A 20,560-nucleotide genomic window follows, 5' to 3' on the forward strand; every position below is an offset into this window, starting at 1 on the left:
TTCAGATGCAAACCTTTTGGTTGGTGAGCCAGACTAATGACTCCATCCCAAAGTGGGGCCTGCCGGCATGGCTCCGGGACCCCAGAGCCACCTCACCATCTTGTTGTGAGAATGAAATGAGGTGATGACATTCCTGCTCTCCTGACACAGAGCAGGTGTTCTATGAACCTTAGTATTTCTCTCTGTTCCCCACACAGTATACCTTCCTCCTCCTTTCTCATTACCCACTCCCCATTCCCGACACTGTAAGCGATGTGTTTGGTGAAGGTGTATCTCCTTTCACTGGCTAGAAACAGGAGTGTCTAGTATGCATATATGCAGGTATGCTCAAGGCCCTCGGTACCAGCACTGACTGTGATTCATCTGTTTCTCCCTGCCCCTCTTCTCCATCAACTGAATAAAGCAGTCAATATGTTTTAAGAAGAATATCTAAGCTTTAAATGTGATGGGGATCAGATGCTGGAGTAGAAAGTGAATCACCAAGGTGGTAAGTACAGACCACATGACCCCAGGGCTAGGGGCCTAAGTAGCAAGGTAGAGGGATTTTATTTTATTTTATTAATATATTTTTATTGATTTTTTACAGAGAGGAAGGGAGAGGGATAGAGAGCTAGAAACATCAATGAGAGAGAAACATCGATCAGCTGCCTCCTGCACACCCTTACTGGGGACGTGCCCGCAACCAAGGTACATGCCCTTGACCAGAATTGAACCCGGACCCTTCAGTCCACAGGCTGATGCTCTATCCACTGAGCCAAACCAGTTTCGGCAGTAGAGGGATTTTAGATGGCTGATAGTAGGAAGTCAAGAATATCTTCCCAGGTCCCCTTGTAAATCGCAGAATCCTAGGCGGGGTGTCCGGAAGAACAGAGAAAACCAACCCTGGGACCTAGCCCAACCCGATGGGGAAGACATGGTCCCTTTGCTGAAGGATCTCGAAGATGGATGGGAAGAAGAGGAACAGGACATACAATACAAACATTACATACTCGCATTATAGCTACGATTTATTGTCTTATTATGCACCAGGCAATGCTCTCAGTGCTTTATTCATATTAACCCATTGAATCATCAGGTCTACGTTATAGATGAGAAAACTCATCTCTGGAACCACTTGCTCAAAATTGCCAGTTTTTCAGTCTGGGAGAGGTGGGATTCGAACCCGTGCAGTTTGATTTTAATGCTCTTAGCCACTATGCCACCCTGCCCCTCAAAGAAATGGTTGGTGTGGATTCAAATAAAATAACAATGAGAAGGAAATAAACGTTAGCAGTTTGTGTTTTTTCAACTATTTGCAATAAACAGAATCAGTGTTGAATCTGGATTCATCTACTAAAATGAGGGCAGGATTGAACTATACACTAACTTTTTACACAGAAGAAAAGGGCTAAATATTTATATGTTCCTTCTAAACACCCTAAGATTATCCTGACTTCAGAAAGACATAGCTTCCAGCTGTATGGCTGGATAGATCAAGAGGGTAAAAGATTGCAGCGCTGGCTGGCAAAGAAGTGGTGCAGAGGGAGGGAGCAGGGAGCCACCTACTGGAATAGCAGATGGATGCATCCTCTTCCTCAGGCCGCCCTTCCGTGACAAGACTGATCAACACGCAGTTAGTGGCTAGGTAACGCGGGGTAAACGGTCCTATCTTCGCCGTTCAGAGATGAGTGAGATCAGACAAGGAGGAAGTATCCTCTCCTTGGGTCTTAGATTGCACCTCTAACTTCCACTGCGAGTGATAATGGAAAGTCTTTGCATGTAATGGAAAATATGATAGAGCAGAAACCACTGTCAGGCAAAAAAGCAAAGACTCAGGGTCCCGAGGACATAGAATGCTCACTTGCTCACCAACAGTCCTATACTGAGCAATGAATGAATGAAGGAATGCCTGTGGATTCTCTGTACTTAATTTCTTCACCCAGTGATATGTGGCACCTTTGCTTTCATCAAACGACCTTTTCCCAGGTGTCAGTGTGCTGATCGCACCACAAGAAGAGAGGCAGGGAGTGCTGAGTAGGGACGGGGTGAGCTTCCCCGAGGACTGATGGAATTTTTTAAATAAAAGGCTTCCTTTTCAAGGACTCTTTTTCCAAGGATACATCTGTGAACGTACCACAGTTCACTCACCCATTCATTCATTCATCTACTGAAGGACATCTTGGTTGCTTCCGTATGTTGCAATGATAAAGAAAGCACACATTGGTGTGCGGGTTTTGGTGTGGACATATATCCCCTGTATCTGTGCACCCAGCAGCTGCTCTTATAGCTTAAGAGCTCAAGAAAAACTGTGTGTGGGTTTTTGTTTGTTTTGTGTGGTTTTTTTTCCCTACTTGCGTCACTCTATTCTTATCTATTATGTGTGGGCCCAGCACCCATTTGAAAAGGCCTAGGCTGTCCCTGTATTTGTTCCAGGGGGTTCCTCACACAATGCACACACGCACTTGCTCACGGGAAGATCTATCCACTGAGGTCAATGGGGTGTGAAAATCCCCTACTATGACTGTATTACTCAGTCTCTCCCTTTATGTCCATCAAGATTTGCTTTACAAGGGAGATAAGAGATCAACCGAAGGACTTGTATGCATGCATATAAGCAAAACCAATGGACGAAAAACTCTGGGGAGGGAGGGCGTGTTTGGGAGTGTGGGGGAGCAATGGTAAGATATGTACACATATAATACCTTAATAAAAAAAAAAAATGAGAAAAAGCCGAAACCAGTTTGGCTCAGTGGATAGAGCATCAGCCTGTGGACTGAAAGGTCCCAGGTTCGATTCTGGTCAAGGGCATGTGCCTTGGTTGTGGGCACATCTCCAGTAGGAGGTGTGCAAGAGGCAGCTAATCGATGATTCTCTCTCATCAATGTTTCTAACTCTATCCCTCTCTGTAAAAAATCAATAAAATATATTTTTTAAAAATGAGAAAAAAAAAGATTTGCTTTACATATTTAGATGCCAACTTTGCAAAGGATTATAACCTCTTGTTGGACTGCTTCCTTTATCTCTATGCAATGTCCTTCTTTATCTCTCACAAAGTCTATTTTGTCAGATATAAATGTTGCTATCCCAGCTTTTTTGTTTCTCTTTCATTTGTATGGAATATCTCTTTTAGTCTGCGTGTATCTTTCCTTCTGACGTGGGTCCCCTAAGACAGCATGTATAAGTGTCTTGTATCTTATCCATTCAGCTACTCTAAGCCTATTGATTAGATCATTTATTTATTTTTTAAATATATTTTATTGATTTTTCACAGAGAAGAAGAGGGATAGTTAGAAACATTGATGAGAGAGAATCATCGATCAGCTGCCTCCTGCACTACCCCCACTGGGGATGTGCCCGCAACCAAGGTACATGCCCTTGACCAGAATCAAACCTGGGACCTTTCAGTCCGCAGACTGACACTCTACCACTGAGCCAAACCGGTCTCAGCTGATTAGATCATTTAAAGCCACTTACATTTAAACTTATTATTGAACCTTGACCTTTTGGGGTCCTGGATGATGCTCCGACCAACTGAGCCAGACCAGTCAGGGCAGCTGTTGAGAGATGGGTTATTGAAATTACAGCCTTTAATAGCAGATTGGCCTGTTTGTTTTTTCTTGCACTTCTATCAGGTTTTCTCTTGTGAACTGCCACCTTTATCATTATTAAGTGACCATGTTTATCCTTGATAACATTCTTTGCTTTGAAATCTTTATCTGACTTTAATATAGTTTCTCCAGCTTAAAAAAAAAAAATCAGCCCCCGAGGATATGTTATTTAGAGAAGGGGAGAAAGAGAACAACATCCATTTGTTGTTCCATTTATGTACTCATTGCTGGATTCTTGTTATGTGCCCTGACCAGGCATATTGGGACAACACTCTAACCAACTGAGCTACCCTGCCAGAGCAACAGTATGTTATTTTTTTTTGTTTTATTTTATTTTATTGATTTCTTACAGAGAGGAAGGGAGAGAGATAGAGAGTTAGAAACATCGATGAGAGAGAAACATCGACCAGCTGTCTCTTGCACACCCCCTACCAGGGATGTGCCCGCACCAATGTACATGCCCTTGACCGGAATTGAACCTGGGACCTTTCAGTCCGCAGACTGACACTCTACCACTGAGCCAAACAGGTTTTGGCAGTATGTTAGTTTTTTATTGCTGCATAACAAATTACCCCCAAACTAACTCAAACACTCGTTACTTCATAGTTTCTGTGGTGTTAAGAAATCTGAGCACAGCTTAGCCGAATTCTCTGCTTCATAGTCTCTCAGAGGCTGCAATTGAGGTGTTGGCTCTCTAGTCATCTTAGGGCCCAAATGGGGAAGGCCCCGTTTTCTAAGCGCGAAGTTGTTGGCAGGATTCAGTTCCTGCCAGGTTGTTACGCGGAGTTCCTTGCTGGTTACTGGTAAGGGGCTGGCCTCCTATCCTTGCCGCATGAACCTAACATTGCAGCTTGCTTCATCAGGCACGCAAGCAAAGACAATGGAGAATCTATCAAGTCCAAAGTCATAATCTTTTAACCTAACTACAGACATCCATCACCTTGGCTGTATTCCATGGGTCAGACTCAAGTCACTAAGTCCTGCTCACACACAAGGGTTGAATACCAGGAAGCAGGAATCCAATTTGTTTTATTCCCAAACTCTTTTGTTGCTAAAATTTATTGCTGCAGGGTATTCCTTCACTAAGGCAATTAAAGTTATGACAAAAATGTAAGTTGGGAGGAGTTACATGTGACCTATTTTTCCTAACAGAAAGCTGTCTATGTATTCCCATAAATGCTGTTAGAAAATGAAGTAGTTTCTTAAAGACATTTTACTATATAGCATGGTTCCTCAAACTTCATTATTGAATTCTTTCTGTATTCATTTATAGATACCTTCTTATAACAGATTTCTAACTTAAAATTATTTTTTGCTTGTTCCCTACACCTATTCCTATTGATAGAATTTTATATTCTTTCATCTTTATTCTACTCACTTAATTGTAGGATTAAGAAAAAGTTTTGATCATAACTTACCTTTACCTCTATCCATACTGAATTAGAATTATAGAAAAAATATTCTTTCATTAATATTACCAGATGCATCAATAGTGTGATTTATTTTTAGTTCTGTAATGAAGAAAATACTTGGGTGATTTTTCAAAAATGATAACCCTGAAATTAATAACATGGTCATTAAAGATTTCTAGATTTCGCAATTTTATAAAATATTTAGAATTTCACAGTGAAGAGGTCCTAAATTCCTCATACAACATGAAATTATATAAAAATAGAAGACATAGACATCTTTAACTCTTTAATCCTTTGATTAAGCAGCAAGCATATCACTCTTCCAGGCCAAACACTGCTTAAACAAAAAGAAAAATAATGACGTGCAAAATATTTACAAAATATGCAAAGCACACAATAAAGACATCTCACTATATACATGTGTCATATTACTAATGAAGCTAAGATTTTTCTACTGTGTGCTCTAGTGTACATAAATCAAATCACAGCACATCCCTCAGATACAGCACTTTGGCCTGTGGCTGGGATAAAACAGATTTTAAATGAATCACAATATACTTAACAGCTGGACAGATGCTGGTGCTGACCAACTTGACTGACATAAGCCACATATTGCATACTGAAGGCCTACTGACAAGACAAGACAATAAAAGCTGTATAGTATGCACATATGCAAGACAATCTAAATACTTTAGGCTTTAGATATCTTTTGTCCCATGGCTCTTAAAGTAAAAATAAGTATAAATTCTTGACTATTAAGTATTTTAAATTAGATTCTATCTGTTTACAGTCCAGGGCCAAAACTACTTAAGATGATCCAATGAGAATGACAGACACACATCCTGGAAAAACTTTTTGATTATGCCAGAACTTTAGTCCTTAATGGAAAGAAGTGGTCTAAATGTCAAAATTAAAACTAAATCAATGGACTGAGTCTAGAGCTCTTTAAGGCTTTAGAGCCAATGATAGGGTCTATCTTCCCAATAATTTGGGAATATATGACCCCTCAAATAATAAATTAGGCTCTTGAAGGTTGACCACTTTGTGAAGTAGTTCTGAATATGATGAGAATGTGAATGTGCAAACACTTAGCCTTGTATTCCACTAGTACAGCAATCTGAGCAATCTGTCCCTTTGCACAGTCATGATTCCAATATGAAATCATCATATCAAAAATATTAGTAACATATTGTTGAAATACTATCACTTTTAAAATATTCTTTGTAATGATTATGTGTTGAATTAAGAAGACCTGAAATGTTTGTTTTTTTTGTCTCTATAAAAAGGGGTCTCAGCATTTTAAGTTAACAGCACAATTGTGACAATATACGGATATATCTTTAGATAACACAGAACAAATCCTTAAATTTATTTCATAAAATAATGTTGATGATTTAACCCTAAACCAAACCCAGTCATACACATTGGCTGCAAGAAATACACAAATGTATCCAAATAGTACAATAGAGATTTATCAAGAAACCATCATTTATATTAAATGCAGACCATATTAAGTATGAGGGCAGTTTTAAGTTCAGAACCTAAATGCAGAAAGGGTATTGTAATAAATGCTTCCATTATCACTATCTCCACATAACTGACAAAATATAATTCGCTTCTAACATCTCTAGGTGTAGGCAACTACTAGTTAAAAAGCAGACAGTATTTAGAAACATTAAAACAAAAATCAAAATGAACTTCATTTTCAAGGAACTTAAAGACATTATACTTTAACAAATTAAGTCCTCATTCCTATTTATTATTATTCTGATTCCATTACTGATAGATGACAGGTCAAAGACCTTTAAGCAAGAACTTTGCACTAGGACCCCAAGCTCTATTTTAAATGTTAGTAGGTTCAGTACATTCTTTATGATTTCATATAATTGCTTTGCAATTGATTTAATTGCTTTCTTTGAAAGGAACATATTAATATTCCTTTAGAAAAGAAAGCAAGATTTTTTTTTTTTAAAAGGGATATGTGGCTATAATTTCTTAAATATGCATTAAATGAACATATGCCAAAATATGAAATGCAGGCTACTCATTCTTACACTCCTAACATAGGAAAATGTTAAAATTAAATTAAAGAAAGAAATGTCAAACATCCTTATCTTAAGAAACTTGAGGAGTTTTCACAATTCCTAAGTCAATATTCTTATACTAAGAGCCTTGACTATGAAGAGGCAGGAATATAAAGAAATCTCAATAAAATAAATACAGTAAAAACAAAAACAAAACCCCTTGGTATATAGAATAATCTTTTTCTTTTTTCTTTTATGAGAGCATGTTGCTGAACATACACTCTAGAAAGGAGCCTAACTGTAGGCTTTTTCTTATACGTCTCAGTTGGTGAACTAAAAAATGTCTTGGATTTCCTAGACATCCACTACGCTAGCCCACTGCCTTAGTCCGCAGCCTCAGGATCTAGGAAGGATTAGTCTTTCCTCGTTCTTGTTGGTCAGATGAGCATGGGTACATGGTGGGTGAAAAGTTACTGCAGCTCTGTCCAATTTAATTTTAGTGCAGTGAGGATTGTGAGTCTGTCTGAATTCCGATAAGTGAGGGTGGTTGCTGACCACCGACTGTGGACAACACTGGTCTTGGGTTTAGACGGGGCGGCATAGAGTTAGCAGGGCGAATGAGAGGCGGAGGAGGCTGATTTAGAGTTGGCCGAGGCTGGATGAACCGAGCCTGCTGCTGGAGCGGAGGAGGCTGCCGGTGAAGAGCGGGGGCAGCAGGCAGTGTTGGGCGAAGAAGTGGTGGCGGCTGGTTCAGAGTGGCAATGGGGGCTGTTGGTGTTGGAGTGGATGGTGGGGCAGGAGGTGATGGACCCAGAGTCCGAGGAGCCTGTGGGGTCTGTGCCTAGAGGTGAGGAAACAAAAATACATGTAAGAGATGACAGTTCCTAAGGAGCTTAATACAATATAGTTTGGGCTGTCACAGGAAAAACAAAACAAATCAAAACAAAACAAAAACATAACACCAGTTTTTTTTGGAAGCACAAGCTTCTTTTATTTTAAACAGAACAAAACAAAACAAAACAAAAAAAAACAAAAACTGAAAAAGCAATGAAGCTACCAAACAGGCATCTTTATTAGTAAACAGCTTAACACTAGGAATAAAAATATGACTATGAAAGAACAATACACTCTCCATTCTTCTAGGATCAGATCTTAGCAAGTCATTATGACTTAAGAGTCACAAGAGATGCACCACTGAGTAAGTGTATTGTCAACCTTTCATGCTCATTTAGCTTGTCCTCTGACCAATTAACCTTACAGACCACCACACAAAATGGTGATTCCTCGACTCATATTAGCTCAAATTCCATACACAAACACACCTCCTCTTCTTCATCAGTGCTCTTCCCTGATGGCACATTAGAAGCACTTTTTGTCTCCTCCCCTAAAGCAGAAGCATCACCATTAGAAGCCTGGGTTCCTTGTTCTGCTTCCCACTCCTGCAATACCTCCTCTAAGTTAAACCGACGCCTGTAGTTTACAAAGAAGTTCTTCACTTGGCCAACAGTCTTGTTGCCAATTACATCTGCAATAGCTTGAAAATCTTTACCATATTTGCGGACACCTGGAAGGCAAAGTAAATAATACACCTGGTGAAGGATCAATAAGGAGAGCTGTGTGTACTATACATCATGCACACACACAAGATACCAGCAATGAAAATCCTTTCTGATAAACTCTGCTCATTTCTTAGTTCTACGATAGAGGCTAAGATATCAGGGTCCCAGATGAAAACAATCAATTATGTCATTTCATCGAGCCAGCCACTTGCCTTCAACTGAACAATCAGAGACTTACCATTTTTTACATACTCAGTTATTTTCTCCAATCCTCTCTTGAACTCTCAAATACAGTCCATTTATTGTAAAGCATTGAATTCTTTGTTCCATCCTCAATTCCATATTCATTTATTTCCCTAGTAGCCAGTCACCTAAATTTGAGCAACACCGTTTGTAAACAAGACAGGATGGTAATGAGCCATCTCTTTTATCCCCTCAATGGAATGAGTGAGTAGTCATAGGGTTCCCCCATTAAGAAAAGCATAATTTTGGTCTTAATACCAAATTTAATCATTACTTGCTATCTCACTAGGGTACCAACAAGTAGAAATGAGATAAGAATTAACAAGCAAGAAAATCATCACAATCTGATAAACAAAAAAAGGGGAGGTCTTTTTCAGTTAGTTGAATGTCAACTCATGTAATAGTTCTGAAGACTGTGTCAATGAAGGGGTCTTAGCTATGCCTTCTAGATGTAAGGATAAGGTTACAGCAGTGAATACTGGTAGAGCACTTGTGCTTCTCATCACTACTACCTCCAATTTAAGGACTGTACATTCAATCATTTGAGAACCTAACTTTTCATTATGGACATTTTATTAAATTACATTATGAAGGATAATATTTATGAACTTGAGATAGTCAATTATGTTATGGAATTTAAAAATGACTTTATATAATCAGATGGCTAATAATTTGCTCTTAAGGAAATTCACTGACTTATTCTTGAAACAGATGCACTTAGCTCAAAATATAAACTTGTCAAAAATTTTTATTTTATAATTTGAAAATGGCTTTTTAAAGTACCAAAAAATACTAACTCATTAATCATAGAAATGAGAATGGAGGGGGAAAAAATACTGATGCTTATGATATAGTCTGAAAGCAGCCAAAGATATGGGGACTGAAGTAAGCAATATGTATACAATCACAGATGAGAGAATAAGGATATGTTAAGACCCCAGCAGAAACAGTAGACATATTCTTACTGATACCTATTGGCATTACCCAATGACCTTAAAGCACCAACATGATGGAACATGATTTTTATTTTTAAACTCTGCCCTTATTTTAAACTAAGAATTTGGAAATATGTATCTCTTGCTGCACTCACCTAGCTAGGCTTGACTCTTAGAGCATTTGGGGGGAAGTCTGACATTATTAAGCTATAACCATATCCCATTTTTAATATAGAACTTGATGTATGTAAATTATGCTTATTTGTTCCATTCTCAAAGGAATAGGACAGATAACACATGCATGACAACACAGTAGTAATGATACTCAATATTTTAGCAATATAAATTAATTTATATTCTCTTAAAATTCACGAGCTAATTTCCAATTGGAAATTCATACTGAGTATAAATTCTAATGGTGACTAGGTTCTACTGAGGGTTTATATGGCAATAAAAATTCAAGGCTAATTTCATATTAGGAATTACTTCTCTATTGCATATACTTTGGAAAACAGCAAGTCATTTGAGATCACTGCACTGAAAAATAACTACAAATCAGAAATACAATGCAGTCTCTTAATTTCATAAAAGACATTTAACTTACATTCTAGAAATGCCTGAACCTTACTGAATACATGAGCTTAGAAACAAAACCTCAAATAAATCTGGATTATGTCTTCTGTATTCCTAGCAAGAAATCACATTAAGACAAACTAGGACTCCAAGTCTGAAGACATTACAGCCCTCAGAACACCTATTTGCTGAGCAACACACATTCCAAAACCCACCATTAAGCTGTTTCCAGATAGATGCCTTTATATAACTGTCCCTGCTTCTTCTGACTCTATTCTTTTTGATCTTCTACTTTATTTTCTCTTGATCAATGGACTTTACCTTGTCACAATATTGCTGCATTTCCAGAATTACAGACCACCAAACCAAAGCTGCTTCCTATGGGAACTTTAGTTTTCCCAGACATTTTCAATGTCAAGAACTTTTCCCAAGTCACCTTGGTGTGTTTATTATTAACTCGTGTATGACAGCCTTATATTACCTATTTTTTGCAAAATGTTAAGGCTCAGACCACACTGCAGACTGCTGTAATCTAGCTAAGGACCCCAATCATGTCCTGAGAACAAATGGGCCAGATATTAAGGCCCTCAGACTGCAGGATGCCTGCACAGGGTCTGGGCGTGAGCTACAGTTCCTTGACAGTGTCCTCTGTTTGCAGCCTTGTCTGTTTGTCCCGTGTGCTGTGACAAATTTCCTAATTTTCTGTTTGCCGCAATGGGAAAGGTTGGGAAGTATGGTCCTATGGAATACACACCAGCCCCAGCATCACCACAGGACATGCTCAGGAACCATGACTAATTTCTCTTCCTGATGAGGCTTCATTCTATTAATACTTTTCCTCCCCAAACCACTAGAGTCACATATAGCTGACTTCTTTGCCACCTTCACACTCCCAACTGTTCAACAGCCTATTTTGGCTATAAGGAGGAATTCTTAAGCTCTATACAGTGGCTGATGGCTATAATGTGGAATTCTTAAGTTCTAGGCAGTGGCTGATAACTAGCAAACTCTAGTAAAATGCCAATTAAAGACTTAATTGCTCCTTTAGAAAAATCCCGAGCGAGGCTCCTGGATGATCTGGCCGGAGCAGCAGTGCCGAGCAACTGACTCTAACCACATATGACATCAGACCTCCCTTAGTTCCAATTTGTACTTAGGTAAGGTGGTCCATTCTTTCTTCAGTTTGCAATTAACAAGGTCACCTGCCTGCTTTATCAGCAAGGTAATTAAATACAGTGATTAAACCTCTCTCTCCCTGAAGATGTAAAAGGCTTAGGTCCACTGGAACCATGGTTTTAAATAAAACTTCTCACCTTTAGGGCAAGGGGCCAGTTTTCAAAGATTAGTGGAATAAAACTTGAGAGACTCCTGGAAGAAGTAAATTATAAATTTCTCAGGGAGAGAAAAAAAAAAATTTGTTTTCAATCAAATTTCTAAATTCCATTTGAAAGTTAAAATGAAACAGCTTGGACTTCTATCCTGCAGATGATACCTTATAAACTTTAATAAATACTTTTAAAGTTTTGTTTGGGGAATTAACATAAAAATAAAACTCATTAGGATACTATTTTATCATTAAATTTTATGAGAGCTCACATTTTTCAATCGGTATTCTATGTTATCCAAGAAAATACATTCATATTTTTTTGAGCTTTGGCTAGTAAGATAGTAACTTCAGGAACAGCTGTAATATGGTGTTTCCCAATTCTGGACATGGAATTATAGACTTTTTTTCTTATATAGAAAGTATACCAGGAACCTGTTTTTGGTATACTTAAAAAGTTATTTAAAAATTTGTGGACTACAACGAAGAAAAGCAAAAACATTACAGAGGCAAACTACTTCTAAGTAGTGGAATTTGGGGGATATTTTTTCCTGCTTCTTATAGCAAAATTTCTCAAAGTGAGCATGTACTTGGTATAATTAGGAAATCTCAATTTAAAAAAATGTTATCTTGAAATAAAAAACACAGTAACACCTAGAAACTCCAAGGGTGTGGTTCTTTCCTATCAGTTAGAGATTTTAAAACTCAAACTATTTGAAAATATGCATTCCTTTCTACCTCCTAAAAATCCCTTCAAGGCTTTGTATTAAAGAATGATAGAAAAACTACCAACTGCAATGGGACAGTGACTGGTGTATCTGGGCCAGAACTGAAAGTCAATATCATACATTCTCTTGTCTAATGTCTAGCTCTTCTCTTCTGATTTTACATCCCCATCTTCCATAGTTGCACATTAAAATCCACCATAAAAATGTTCAGAGTTTTGAATCACTAGTTATTTGAAGCAAGTGCAGCAGAGGGCTGACAATTAATACTTTTTTTTTAATCTTGATTCTTATGATACCTGTTATAATAGAACAAACTCTCTAACGCACTGCTTGCCTTTTAGATAGAAAGGCAGGAATCTCTATTTCCACTTCCTTTTGATTGTTCATGTGCTAGGTAGGTCACAAGAATCCTTATGTGTTAACCAAGTGACATCTTTTTGCCCCTTCTTTAGGCATGAGTCTAGCTTTTATAAAAAGTAGGAGATAAGATGAGAAAGAAGACAAGTTCTAGATTTTAAACTTCATATCTCCTAAAACAAAATGAATGTATGAACTACAGGGAGAGAAGGTAACATTGAACTGTAAGCATAATCCTCTTGAACATAGTTCTGTTATTTTTTGTTCTATAAGGGAAGACTTACAATTAAAAAAATTAACTAAAAATTAAAATTGACATCTTGATAAAACTGGGAAAAGTTTTTGTAGTTTATTTTAAAAAGCACAAATATCTAGTTGAGGAGCATTTTTTTTTTAACATTAATGACTACAAAATAAATATTGCACATTTAAGAGGAAATCTAAAATAAAAATGGCAAATATTGTATACCATGCTTCTGCCTCTATGTACTCTAAAGAGTAAATGTTATTACACTTTATAAGTTGTTATTTTTTAACAGAGTTAATAATTGTTCCATTTACATGAAAAAAAATCACACACCTAGAATCTATTTTCTTTCCTAATTCTTTTTAAAATTTATTTTCACTTGAAAGCATTATAGATGCTCCCTTTTCCCCCCATTGTCTCTCTTCATCCTACACCAGCCTTTCCTAATTATTGCTAAATAAGAAATGCCCATCATATGAATATCGAAATTGATTTTAGGTTAATTTCTTAAGGCATTATAAATTAGAAAAAATATTTATATGACACAAACTAAAAACAGGGATATCTCATCTTTAACAAATACGTGAAGACTATAATTGCTTCACAGTTAACTAATTTGTTATAATAGAAATTTTAGATACTTAAGGCTGAAACAGATTACAGAAATTGAAGATATAGCATTCTTGGCAAGTATTTAAGAGGATTTAATCATCAGCATTTATAAATTCCCACTTGAGGACTCTTGAAGAACGTATTAATGTTATAACATAGCTAGAACTAAAACTAACGTAATAAAGTGATAGATTACACAAGGATAAACACACATTACTATTTTGTCTGAGCATGATTTTTTCTTCTAAATAAGGGAGAAAAAAGGGTACAAGATTTATTATTTACTTAAATATTAAAATAATATTAATATATTCAAATATTTAGTATTTTAAGTCATTAGTATTTAGATTACAAATGGCAAATAAAGTGGAAAATATATATTTAGGCTCTAGGAAATTATCTTAATACAGTTAGTTGGCTTTAAAGAAGTTACAACAAAAGTTTACTTAATAGTAGAGTGACAAATCTCACTATGACACTACAGTGAGTCAGTATTTCTCTCTCCAGGCCACTGTAATAGTCAACTAGGAGCAAGGTAAAATAATGCACTTAACAAATGAGCATCAAATCCGAATACCTATGCATAAATACAAATCCTATGTAAATTAAAACATGTTACTAACAAAAAATAAATGATTTCTTTGTAAATTTGAAATAGCCACATAATAACATCATATAAAGGTTTATCAGAAATAAGGATTAAAAAGAAAAAGACAAAAAAAACAATTGCCTGCTAAGATAAAATATTTCTTGATAGCAAACTGTCCATGTTAAAATAAAAACTGCAATTATGTACCTCAACCACACTGAAACTCAGGTACAGGTGACATTGCTATATAATTATATTGTTTATAAGATACATTATATAAACGTGTGAACACATGAGGCAAAATGGCACTTTTTAATTCTCCCTCAAATAACTATCTTGGAAAATAGCTTTATATTGTCTTATTTTATGTAACAATAATAACAACAAAACTGACAACAATAACAAAAAATGGAAACAAAAATTCCAGAGTCAAATAAATAAAAAAAGACATTAACATATAAATGAAGTACTTTCAAAATCCCAAGAACATGCATATTTCTGTATAAATTGCTGCACTAGTGTAATTTATTTAGGGTTACTTTTTAGATATGCATAATAATATATTAATGAATATATCTCAGTGGAGAGGAAATATTTGATTATATCTAGAAATGCTCTACTCTTTAATATTTATAAGCTGAGGTAATGACCACACATGTAGTTCACACTATACATGCAAATCTTCGGATTGTCCCTTCCCTGGAATGCAGCTTTGCATAATATCCAACCCAGCCATAAGATTCAACAGACTCTATCCCTTAGTGCTGTAAGAACAGTTCTAAATCCTGAGGGCAGTATAGAGAAACATTAGCCCAGATTTTTCTCAGTGATTCTCTTCAGAAAATTCTCTCACCGGGATAATTTCTTACACTAGAGTAGGGGTGTCGAACTCAATCAGAGAAGGGGCCAAAATCTAAAATCCAGCCTAAATCGCGGGCCGAATGGTTTACTGAACAGTCATAAACTGACAATGTCATAAACTGACAGCGGAGTGCAGTGATGACAGCGCGGTGCGGGCCACATTGCAAGGCCTGGCGGGCTGGATTTGGCCCGCGGGCCTTGTGTTTGACACATGTGCACTAGAGAATAGGATTAATATACTAACCTTTAAGCAACTGAATTCTGGAAACCAGGGTTAAATTCTATAGGCTACATACTGCGATGGAGGGAAACACAGGCTTTGTGTCAATAAAAGCAATGCCTACTCAAATAACTATATTAGAGCTACAAGTCATAGTTCTAAATGAATCTGAAGAAGCCATTAAAAATACTAATTTTAAAATCGCTAGTTTGTAATTTTAAAACAACAATTACTGAACATTATAAATCAATTAAATTTTGTTCTGACTCATTCAGAAACATAGTTCTACCATACAGATTGCTCAGTGCATATCCAGTATCTTGCTTCCACAGGCCAGGCATTTTATTTGTGAAATGACCGTGTGGTGCTTTAGAGGCCAAAGAGAAGGCCGCCATTATCCTGCGGGCACTCTCTTGTGACAATTTCAAACCACACTGGCTTGGTAGTTCTTATTCATTCTCATCCAAACTGCAGAGCCATCTATTAATCCATCTTTGATTACATTATTCTCACATCCGAATGGTGCTTGCATAGTATTTTTGAGTTAAATATATTCTCTATGTTTGAATATTTGGAAATATTTTTAAAGGCACACTTGTATGTTTCACTGAGCTCAATTCTCTTACAGTAGTGAACCTAGATAAAATAGCTAGGCTGCTCAACAAAAGAGGGATCAACTACGAAGGAACAGATTGCAGGCCAAACTTAAAATCACACTATCAGTTCTCCAGATAGTTTATTTTGAAGGGAGAAAAAAAAAAAAAAAATCAACTACAACATTGAACAAAAATATGGAATTTGCCCTTCTGTAAGTAATTCAAACACGAGAAAATCCAAGTTTATAATGCTTCCAATGTGCCCAACAGTATTTCTCATACAAAAAATGTTCTGCCATAGAATTCAACAAAACATTCTTATAAATACTGTAGTGCATTAAACATGCTAAATGTATATTTTTTGACATATCACTTTTGTAATATCTATACATTTTTAAAGTCAGGTTTCTAAGCATTCAGTGGCACATCTCTTAAGTGTTATACGCTGACAATAAAGTACACTATTAATATTTTCAATGCCCGATATTTATCAAATAGATACACTACTATACAAAGAAACCAGAAACCCATACTAGTTTATTCAAACTCTTAACCACGAGTTGTCAATGACTGATATGGTAAGAATGAACCCAACTGAGGAATACCAAAGCAGAGGCAAAGACCACAGACTGTGCGAGCTTATCAGACCATCACTTTCTTAGAGTTCTGAGAATGAGTTACACACCGTTCAGGACTCAAAATGCACAGAGGCTCAGTATGTCATATTCACAAGGACAAAACGGAATCGCTGTTCACCAGGACTTCGTGGTGAACACAAGAGCCCTTTCTCGACCCATTTCTAAAGGTAAGGAAGAACTACGGTGGTCACCTTTCATGCCAAGTTCAATAATTATTAACAACAAGAACTGCTTATCTTTAATATACCTTGCACTGCTAGAAGCTGCTCCTCTGTGGTCCAACGGGCATTAATTTTCTGATTTGACTACAAAATTAAAGAAAAGTTTCCTAATGAGGATATGAAGATAGACATTTTTCCAAAGTGCTTACTTACTTTTTAAAAAAATTTTTCACCAAATCATAGACATCAGATTACTAAAACTCTGATTTTGGAAGATTTAATTTTTATAATTAAAATATATTCTGAGTTACCCTTTACCCACACAAAAAGATAATGAAAGAGAAATGTACACGTTTGGGAGAATGAACAACATTCACATTTAGACTCTAGTCAGAAAACCTATATAAACAGGCCAAAATAATTATTCATTTTCCAACTACAATGTTCCCATCACTCACTGCACACGTCAATTTTAGCCTCATTTTAAACATTCAAGAAACTTTGTCTTTATATTGAATCTGTGACCTTTTCTAAAATTTCTTCTCTTCACATTTAGAAGATATTACCTATAACTTAGTATTTTTGTTTATGAAATGACTGTGTGGTGCTTTAGAGGCTAAAGAGAAGGTTGCCATTATCCTGTGGGCACTCTCCTGTGACAATCTCAAAACAGTAATGTTGTATAAATTAACACAGAACTGGAGATCAGGCTTAAGCCCTAAACCATTTCTGCAGCAGAAAGTGACCCACTCTAAGAATATCTCCCCCAAGGCCTCCCGTATTCCTCTCAATATTTTTATTTCAAAAAACATCCTAAGTTTAGGATTTTTATTATGGCAATATTAAACAACCGATCGAATTCCACTGGTGTATACCACGGTTAGTTCTCAAGGACCACTGGCAGTAAATGGAGAACAGAAGTAAGTACACCGATCTACGAGGTTGGCAGTAGATACTACCCAGAAATAGTGCCCTCATGTGATACAGGGACATTGTGGGCAAAACAGAAAGGCTTCCTTTGAGAAGGGGTGATTAGGTCTTATCTTACTCATGGTCTTCGCAATAAGAGTTTCTACAGAGCACACAAACTCCCTCACTATGTGTGAAGTGGTATCAGTAAGCACTCAGAAGAAAGAAGAAAACAAAAATTCAAAATTAAAAAAAATTATTAGAGAAGAAAAAGTAAGACAGGACTTAGAGAAAGGGAGGGAAAAACCTAAAGAAAACACTGAATTCCAGATGATGAGGCTAAAACGGAAGAGCAAGCAAGCCAGGCAGACAATGGGCAGTGCTCGACGTTAGGATACTGGCAATGAAGCAAAGAACAGTAAAAGGTAAAGAGAAAGAGAGGGAATAGGGCATACAGAGGCAGTGATAAGAAAAAGGTTAACTAAGGCTGAAGAAGTGAAAATAAATAAATAAAAAAGATGATAGAGGAAAAACTAGAAAATTTAAACATATGCTCCCCATGCAATCTAATGTTACAAAGGTAGATAAGGGAGGTCCTTGGGACCCAAGGATAATTGATTCTAGAACCTATTTAAAACAGGCCCAAATATTTCAAAGTAAATGGCTAAAATAATAAAGGGTTGATTGCAATTTAATGTGAATATGAAATGAAATCTTACAAAAATTAAAAATATAATAATGACCTTAACTTATGTGTTCATTTTTTTTTTTGTGGCATATCTTCTCTGACTATATAATGGTAACACCCCCAGCTTTGAAATTCATAATATGAGCATGGAATGAGTTATCTTTGCTTAGAAGACTTCAAGAATTTTTTAAGGGGCTCTCGATTTTTGGTAATCTAATTATCCTTTTTTGAAATGCTTTTCTATTGGTGATCATCCTTTTTTTCCTCCAATTTTTAATTTTGTTAGCTACCCAATCTGTCAACAATGTTGCAAGTGATGAGAGCCATTCTCTTCTATTTTCATAGATTTCATGAAGTTTTGCATCTTTTGCAAGATTTATAATTTCATTTTGTTTTGTTCTGCATTTGCACTGTATGAACAAGAGAGTAATCAAGCGGTATGTTGATGGATGGGATAGATGATAACGGGAGTGAATTCAGGAGAGGTCGTGAGAAACACTGGTCTGGGAAATGCGGGGAAGAAGGCTAAGGTGATGAATTTAACTAAGATACACTGAAAATGATATTCAGGTGGAGCTCTGGTTCCACTCGAGGCTAACAGAGATCCATCTATTCAAATGTTCATGAGGGAAAATAATGGGGTCAACTCTTACTCAGATGTGAGGTTCTAAAATCAGCGTGAGGTTTTTTTTAAATATATTTTATTGATTTTTTACAGAGAGGAAGAGAGAGGGATAGAGAGTTAGAAACATCGATGAAAAGAATCATCGATCAGCTGCCTCTTGCACACCTCCTACTGGGGATGTGCCCACAACCAAGGTACATGCCCTTGACCGGAATCGAACCTGGGACCTTTCAGTCCACAGGCTGACGCTCTATCCACTGAGCCAAACTGGTTTCGGCCAGTGTATGAGTTTTAAAAAGTTTTGTCAAATTTACTTTTGAAATATTCTCACAAAGCAGCCATGGAGATGGGCACATCGACCCAAAGAGTAGGTATTCTTCCAGCACTGAGCTGGGCCACTCATCTTTAACTTAAATCCCAGATGAAGCCTTTGGCTCAAATTTAGGGTATTATTGAGTGAAAAATACGAACACATATTTAAATACTACAATCTCACTAAGTTCAAGAATATATTCACCAAGGCGGCATGTGGAAGTTACAATGACTAACGGGACAGTGGGCTCACACCTCCCAGCCTCGTAGCTGCTCACTCAGGGGCATACACTTGATAAATGGAGTTCAGGCAGAATGGCAGTTTTACTGCGTTTGCTATGACTAAATGTTTTATTTGCAGAATATCTGTCCTTCAATTTGTGCCATTTAAATGTACATTATCGAGTGATAAGATTGGTATTTTCAAATGAGAAGAGAAATGAATTCTGAGGATAAAAAACTTGGAAAATGTCTGTATTTATGTATAGAAAGGAAAATACAACTGAGACATCTATATAATAAAGAGGTAATATGCAAATTGACCATCACTCCAACACACAAGATGGCCACCCCCATGTGGACATATGGCTGGCAGGAGAGGACAGTTGGGGGGACCCAAGCCTACAGGGAAGGGCAGTTTGGGGGAACCAGCCCTGCAGGAGAGGGCAGCTGGGGGGAACCAGACCTGCAGGGGAGGACAGTTGGGGGCAACTAGGCTGGCAAGGGAGGGCAGTTAAGGGTGACTGGGCCAGCAGGGGTGGGCAGATGGGGGTGACCAGGCCTGCAGGGTAGGAGAGTTAGAGGTGACCAGGCTGGCAGGGGAGGGCAATAGGGGTGACCAGGCCAGCAAGGGAGGGCATTTGGGGGCAATCGAGCCAGCAGGGGAGCAGTTAGGCGTCGATCAGGTTGGCAGGGGAGTGGTTAGGGGGTGATCATGCTGGCAGGCAGAAGCGGTTAGGGGCAATCAGGCAGGCAAGCAGTTGGGAGCCAGCAGTCCTGGATTCTAAGAGGGATGTCCCAGATTGGAGAGGGTGCAGGCTGGGCTGAGAGATACTCCCCCACACCCCCACGCACGAATTTTGTGCACCGGGCCTCTAGTGATAGTAATAAAAGAGAACACAGCATCTCAAAAGTTAAAGGAAAAAGAGAGGTTGACATCTATGTCCAGGGCTCAGAAAAACGCGAAGGAAACAAGGAGTTGTGGAAACTGGTCATTAGCAGAAACCTCAGTAGAAAAATGCAGGCCCAGGGCGGGGGAGGAGGAGTTGAAATTGTTAAGGAATTAAACAGTCTAGGTGTGACAAAATGGAAGCGATGGAAGAGGGGTCAGACTGAATGAGAAAAGGAGTAAAAATTTTTA

At 37.5% G+C, this 20,560-nt stretch overlaps 1 protein-coding gene across 9 annotated transcripts in view; it reads right to left on the reverse strand.

Annotated features, from left to right (window-relative positions):
- Positions 1-5,272: 5,272 nt before the first annotated feature.
- The window catches only part of RCOR3 (REST corepressor 3), a 42,003-nt gene continuing 26,715 nt past the window's right edge, over positions 5,273-20,560 (reverse strand). Inside the window, exons 10-13 of one of the 9 annotated variants that reach the window (XR_014793303.1) lie at positions 16,753-16,810; positions 8,821-8,953; positions 8,346-8,587; positions 5,273-7,864 (exon numbers count right to left, since the gene is read on the reverse strand). Coding sequence is in view for 6 of the 9 variants with exons in the window: in XM_084865542.1 (XP_084721668.1) it covers positions 7,520-7,864; positions 8,346-8,587; positions 16,753-16,810 (645 nt within the window). In the remaining 3 variants the exon portion in view is untranslated. The other 8 variants (XR_014793302.1, XM_084865542.1, XM_084865546.1 and 5 more) reach the window with 8 other exon arrangements.

The sequence above is a fragment of the Pipistrellus hanaki genome (genome assembly GCF_964339955.1).
Source record: "Pipistrellus hanaki genome assembly, chromosome: 18".
Taxonomy (NCBI): Eukaryota; Metazoa; Chordata; class Mammalia; order Chiroptera; family Vespertilionidae; genus Pipistrellus; species Pipistrellus hanaki.